At 40.2% G+C, this 7,384-nt stretch overlaps 1 protein-coding gene across 1 annotated transcript; it reads right to left on the bottom strand.

Moving 5' to 3' along the window:
* Positions 1-4,944: 4,944 nt before the first annotated feature.
* On the bottom strand, positions 4,945-5,933 carry LOC101350074 (olfactory receptor 52K1-like). The gene is given in 2 exon segments (XM_012557152.1): positions 4,945-5,234; positions 5,237-5,933. Coding segments are annotated over 2 exon segments (987 nt in total).
* Positions 5,934-7,384: the final 1,451 nt, after the last annotated feature.

Below are 7,384 nucleotides of genomic sequence, written 5' to 3'. Positions count from 1 at the left end.
TATATTATTCATGATTAATTATAATTCTATTAATTTATATAAAATTATATATATACATATATATATATTTCAATTCACACAATCTAAGTGATTCTCTCTTCTTTCTCCCTCTCACTCTCTCTCTCTCCCTTCTTCCTCCCTCCTTTGTAAAATTCTAAAATACTTGTGGAAGAAACTAGATCATTTGTCCTGTACAGATCTTCAGTATTGGGATTTTGCTGATTATATTCCCCTCGTTTAGCTTAACGTGTTCCTCTGTCCTCTGTGATTTCTGTAAATTGGTAGTTGGATCTAGGTGTTTACTTAGATTCAAGTTTTATTTGTTCATTTATTTTTGTAAGATAACTTCTTGTGTTATTCATCAAGAGGCACATACTGTCTGGTTGTCTCGTTTTGTAATTTTTTTGGTGCTCAATTGATGCTCAATGCTTAGAGTCCCTTTAATTCCTTAGGGTTTGCAAAATGATGGTCTTCTAATTCTATAGTTCTTTCTTATTTGTTGTAATACTTCTATAAAGAGAAATAAAAATTGGTTCTTTAGCATCCTTAAAAAGTGACCAGTTAGGTTTTATTTTTACATAATTTAAACATATTTGATAGGTGTCTTAGTCATCTAGTGCTGCTATAACAGAAATGCCACAAGTGGATGGCTTCAACAAACGGAAGTTTACTCTTTCACAGTCTAGAAGGCTAGAAGTCTAGATTCAGGGTGTCAGCTCCAGGGGAAGCCTTTCTCTCTCTGTCAGCTCTGTAGGAAGGTCCTTATCATCAGTCTTCCCCTGGAGTAGGAGTTTTCCATGCAGCAACCCCAAGTCCAAAGGGTGTGGACTGCTCCTCGTGCTGCTTTAGTGGTAGTGTCAGGTCCCCATGTCTCTCAGCTTGCTTCTCTCTTTTATATCTCAAAAGAGATTGGCTTAAGACACAATCTAATCTTGTAGATTAAATCCTGCCTCATTAGTGTAACTGCCACTAATCCCATCTCATTAACATCATAGAGATAGGATTTACAACACATAGGAAAATCACATCAGATGACAAAATGGTGGACAATTGCACAATACTGGAAATCATGGCCTAGCCAAATTGATAACACATATTTTTGCAGGACACAATTCAATCCATGACAATGGGTTTCAATCCATTGCAGTTATTATTCTTTTTGATGCTCAGATTGGGAGCTTCTTCAAGTTGGCTCCTGGATTTTTTAAAAAACAGCTCTAGTAAACTTCGATAGTGGTTCCAGACTTATCACTTGCTTAAGAGACTGCTAAATTTCTCCACACTATTTTTGCCTTTGTAGTTAACAAGTACCTTGTGAGGAAACACTATAAATCTATATATACCACACATTTGCCTACTAATTTTAGCATCCATTGATGAGTCTTGCCTGAAACATTTATTGCTATAGTGTTTGCCAAATGGCCATTTTCTATTTCTACTATTCCTTCTACATTTATTAAATGACCTATTGTAAGGAAGAGCTTTCCCTTTGCGCCTCCCCCATTTATTTATGTATGTAATTGTCCATTCATTCATCCACTTATTTAAATTAATATGGACGTACAGATTCTTATTTTATTCTAAAGATATTATTCATTACTGTCATTATTTATTTTGTTTCTCAAATTGCCCATGATTTGGCAGTTAGGAATCCCTTCAAATTCGTTCTTCTGGTTTTTGACAGGAGTTTTTTTGAGCACTTCCTTACTTCCTAGCACCGTGAAATAATCTAGATGCATATTTTACTGTCCAACCTATCTCTGGAATCAGCCATTTCTCCAAGCATTCCTGATTCCTTTTATTAGAGACTGGTATATATTGGAGTGGGCATTATCCTCTCACTCTTAACACGTATCTTCAAGCACGTGTGAATGTTTTTTTTCTTTAAAGAACAGTTACTTTTCTATTAAAAAAATCATGTTTTCTCACTATCTTACCCCTGATTTTTTTTTAGTTTTATTGTGCTTTAGGTGAAAGTTTACAGTGCAAACTAGTTTCTTATTCAAAAATTAATACACAAATTGCTTTATGACATTGGTTGCAATCAATCCTCACAATGTGTCAGCACTCTCCCCCTTTCCACTCCAGGTTTCCTGTGCCCATTTGTCCAGTTTTCCTGTCCGTTCCTGCCTTTGCTTTTGGGCAGGTGTTGCCAGTTCGTCTCATATATTTGATTGAACTAAGAAGCACTGTGTGTTATTGTTTGTTTTATAGGCCTGTCTAATCTTTGGCTGAAAGGTGGACTTTGGGAATGGCTTCAGTTCTGAGTTAGCAGGGTGTCCGGGGGCCCCTGATACTTTTAAAATACAGTTTCTGCTCTTACAGAGCTCACAGTTAAGCAGTTAAAAATGACTTTTACTCAATACATACTAATACAATGTGATAAGGGAGGAAGACTAACATTCATTGTACACATATTGTGTATAAAGCATTGTTTACTCATTTTACCAGTCATCTATTGTCACAAAATTTCTGCATACCAATCAACCACAGAAACTCAGTGGTCTACAACAATAAGTATTTATTGTTCACACTACTGGGGTGGTTAGCTTGGTGGCTCTTCTAACTTTGGCTGGGCTTGCTCACATGTCTAGGGTTGGCCAGCTATCAGTTAATCTAGTTTAGCATTGGCTGGGATGTCTGGGGCAACTCAGCTCTCCTAAATGTGTCTCTTTTCCTCCAGCAGGCTAGCCCAAGCATGTTCTTATAGTATGACAGAGATGCAAGAGAGCAAGTGGAAATACACAGGCACTTCACAAGTTTCTGCTTGCATCATGTCTGTTAACATCCCTTTGACCAAAGCAAATCCCATGACTAGGCTCAGAATCAGAGTTTCCTCTCTATTTTTCCCAACTTTAGTCCACTGGTCAATCCCAAAGCCAGTGCTACATGTTTTAGATTTTTGTTATTCTAGCACCCCACTTCTGGCACCTGTCTCGGTATCATTTCTGTATTGCTACAGCGTTTCTGCATAACAAACTACTATAAACTCTCAGTGACATAAAATAATAAGTATTTATCGCTCACACATCTAGGTGTTTTGCTAGGCAGCTCTGCTGATTTTGGCTGGGCTCACTCACATGCGTGGATATTGGCTAGGATGTCTGGGATGACTCAGATCTGCTCCTGAGTCTTTCATCCTTCTATAGGTTAGCCTGTGAATATCCTCATGGTGATGGCAGATCCTGGGAATATTCATTCTCATGGTAATAGCAGATGTGCAAGACACCAAACAGAAACACTCGAGCACTTTGTCTATACCTGCTAATCTCCCCTTCAACAAAGTCACTTGGTTGAGCCCAGAATCTGAGTGGGAGGGGACTACAAAGCCACATGGCAAGGTATATAGATACAGAGAGAGGTGAAGTATGGGGGCCATCATTGTAATATCTTTGCAAGATATTGTGGGAATATCATGGACAATATAATGTCCTTCATGTCTGCCTTTCTATGTGTGTAAAATATATGAAAAATAGATCAAAGCCCTCCTCTGCTCACTTTCAAAATGGCTGAACCAGCCCTAAGTGATATTTTCCCTTTCCCTGTTTTTCTGGAAAAGATTTTTTTGCAAAGTTTTAAAGTTATGTGCTGATTATTAAACTATTATTTCTCAGGTCCAAACCCATCCTTCTATACTCAGCTTTGTGATGCTGGGGCTGGGACTCTGTAAACTACATTTATCCTTTGTCAGCAGGCCTCCTGTTATATTTTTCCAATAATGGACACTAGAAGGAGATTGGAAAGAAGGAGGAAGGCAGAAGGGACTTGCTCCTTCCTGTTTGCTTGTTTTTCCTATCAGTATCCCTGAGGGCAAGGACTGTATCATGTTCATCATGAATTGCCCTTGCTAAAATCATCAGCTACTTGCTTATTGTTAAGCTGAAGGACCCTTTCTGTCCTTGTTCTCTTTGACCCATCAGAGGGTTTAACACTGCTGAACACTCCAACCTTCTTAAGATAGTCTCTTCCTTTGGCTTTGGTTAAGCTATTCTCTCCTTGTTCTTCCTGCCTCTCTGATCCCTACATACAAATGAAATCTTCTGATTTCTTTTACGTCTACTGCTCTTCATCCCTGCTGTCACTAGTCAGGTTCAGGCCACCATCGTCTCTCATCTGAACGAGCATAACAGCCTCCTAACTGGTCTCTGGCTTCCAAGATTGCCTTCCTCTAATCCACACTACTATGACCGCCGAGTGATCATTCCAAAGCACTAATATAATCTTGCCACTTCCCTGCTTTAGACTCTTCAGTGGCTACATATTACCTAACATAAAATCTCAAACTCCTTATCATGATAGACAAAGATTTTCATGATCTGGCCTCTGCTTATCCATTCAGCCTCCTCCCTGACATATATCCATACTCCCTCTATGCTAGAACCATGTGGGGCTACCAGTGAATTTCCATGTCTACTGTGTTTATCCATGCCTCTACCCATGCAGTTCCTTTTGCCTGGAATGTCTTTTCTTCTCTCCATCTCCTTCCTCCCCAGTATACACTTTCTGATCTTATCCTTCAAACCCAACTCAAATTCATCTTCTGTGTGAAATGTTCCCAGTGTTAGTGATTGTCTCCTCCTTTATGTGCCTACAGGAGCTATTATTGAACATTTTGTGTCTTTACAGATGGCTAGTTAGGACCTCCTTCAGGGAAGAGACAGATTTTTTTTTTCTTTGCAATCCTGGAATTAGCGTGATGAATGTATAGTAAGTGTTTGATAAATTAATGAATAAATGAATGAAAATGAACATGCAGAAGGAAGTGAAGACTTAGAAGCCAGAGACAGATGCTTACTTTGCAGCTGGTTACTGTGTAACTCTGGATGGGTGGCTATTTCTCAGAAAATGAGTATGCGACTCTCAAAGACCAATGCAGATAGCCAAAGTCAAACTATAGCAGGGATGACTTCCATAATTACCCCAGAAAGTCAGGCAGGGAACTCCTCACGTGAGGGTAAGGGGCTGGGACTTCTCAGTGGGGGCCTGTAGTTGTGCTCTTTGGAACAGAGTTCCCAGGTGCTGCCTGATTTCCTTGGTTCTGGCCCCATAGATGATGGGGTTGACTAGACGCGGGAGCAGCAGGTAGAAGGCACTGAACAGGTTGTGCACATCCTGGGAGGCAGTGCGGGCCACACGGTAGACAATAGATGAGGACACGGTGGAGGAGTAGACAGTGAAGATGACCAGCAGGTGGGAGCCACAGGTATTAAGGGCCTTGGAACGTGCTCTGCCTGTGAAATCTGGAAGGCAGCAAGGATGATGCGAGAGTAAGAGGCACCAAGGAGGAGCATGTCCAGGACTCTGTTGAAGATGTGAACAGTGAACCCCACAGTCTTGTTCAGCAATACATCCCTGCAGGAGAGCTTCATCAGGGCCATGTGCTCACAAGCAAAGAGGTGGATCACGTCTGAGCAGCAGAATCGAAGCCGGGAGGCCAGTCCCACCACTGGAGCAACGATGCATGTGCTCCTGGCAGCTGCTGTCCCCACAAGGCCAGTCAACAACTGGGTGGTTATGATTTCTGGATAGCAGAGCAGGTAGCAGATGGCAACATAGCGGTCCAGAGCCATGACTAGGAGAATATTGCAGTCAAAGACAATGAGGAAGTAGATGCAGAACATCTGGAACAAGCAGTGAGCCAGGGAGATGTGGTTGAAGTGGGCGGAGAAGCTGAACAGCATGGCAGGCACCACGATGGTGGTGGCACAGATGTTGACAGCCAGGAGCAAGGGGATGAGTGCGTACATGGGCTGGTGCAGGCTCCGCTGGGCAGCCACTGTGTGGATGACCAGGACATTGGCAGAGATGATCACCAGGTAGAGGCTGAGGAAGGGCAGCATGAGGAGGGCACGAGACTCCTGCAGCCCTGGGAAGCCCACCAGGAGGAAGCTGGTGTAGGACACGTTGGGGCTTCCATTGCTCCACCCTGACATCTCCCCTGGGGAGCAAGTTGTCTCTAGGAAGAGAAGAGTAGCAGGAGGCCTGGTTTCTATACCTTGGCCCTGACCAGTGCCTGCCCCACCTTCACCAGGCTATACCTCATACTTTGATTGTTGTGAGTCTCCAATATCCCTGTAAACAAAATGAGTTCATGCTCATAACTTAATGAGATACACATCTTTCAATAATCTTTGTATGCATTTCAGGTAAATTCCTCAGGGTAGAGTTCAGATGTGAAATTACTGGGTCAAATAATATGAATGTTTTTGAGGTTGCCAAATGGATTTCCAGAAAAGTTGTATTGATCTTCTCACTGAGTACTGAGTTGAATTACCATTTTTTTTTTTTTTTTTTTTTTGTAATCTGATGGTTGAAATATACTATCTCTTTAATTTGTGTGTTCTCTTTTGTGAATTTTCTGTTCATTTACTTTGCCTATTTATCTATTTGGGACTTAGTGTTTTCTGTAATAATTTAACTATTAAAATTATTATTCCTTTTTTATCCATTTCAAAGATTTTTCTAAATCTTGTTAGTGTTTTTACTTTGTTTATAAAGTAATTTAAGACTAAAAGTTTTAAATTTATAAAATTAAATCTACTGGTATTCTCTTTGTGCGTTCTCTTGGTTTTAAGCTTAGCAAGTCCTGCCTTATCCAGAGATCAAATATATAGTGTACTATATTTTGTTCTTCTTTAAAATATGGCTTAATTTATTTATATTAAGTTTTTGTTCCACACGAAATTCATTTTAATATGTGACATGTGGTGATGGTCTAACTTGATATTTTATCCCGGAAATAGCTAAATGATTGTCCCTGTGCCACTTCTCCACTGATTTGTGTTACCATCTTTATCCTAGACTAAGTTCTTGTGTATGATGGGTCTTTTTAAGAGTAATGATGTTCTGTTTGTCTGTTCTTGTGCCAGTACCGTACTATTTTTTTAAACAAAAGCTTTGAGATATAATTCACAGACCAAATGGTTGACCCTTTTAAAATGTACAACTCAATGTTTTTTTATATATTCAAAGAGTTGTGCAACCATCACCACAATCAATTTTAGAGCACTTTCATCATTCCACATAGACACTCTGTGCCCATCAGTAGTCATTTCTTTACTTCTCTCAGCCCCTTCAACCCTAGTCAACTACTAATCTACTTTCTGTTCCCATTGGTTTGCCTCTTCTGGGCATTTCATATAAATGGAATCATAAAATGTGTGGTCTTTTGTGACTGGTTTCTTTCACTTAGCATAATAGTTTCAAGGTTTTTTTATGGATGAATAATATCCATTGCAAGGATATACCATGTTCTGTTTATCCATCAACTGATGGACATTTGAGTTGTTTCTACTTTCTGGCAATTTTCAATAATGCTGCTGTGAACATTTATGTACACTTCCTGACATGAATCCCCTCAGCTTGCACAGCTCTGACAAGGAGC

The sequence above is a fragment of the Trichechus manatus genome, unplaced genomic scaffold (genome assembly GCF_000243295.1).
Source record: "Trichechus manatus latirostris isolate Lorelei unplaced genomic scaffold, TriManLat1.0 scaffold00088, whole genome shotgun sequence".
NCBI lineage: Eukaryota > Metazoa > Chordata > Mammalia > Sirenia > Trichechidae > Trichechus > Trichechus manatus.
The sequence above is the reverse complement of the archived record's forward strand: the minus strand, read 5'-3'. Positions and strand labels throughout refer to the sequence as shown.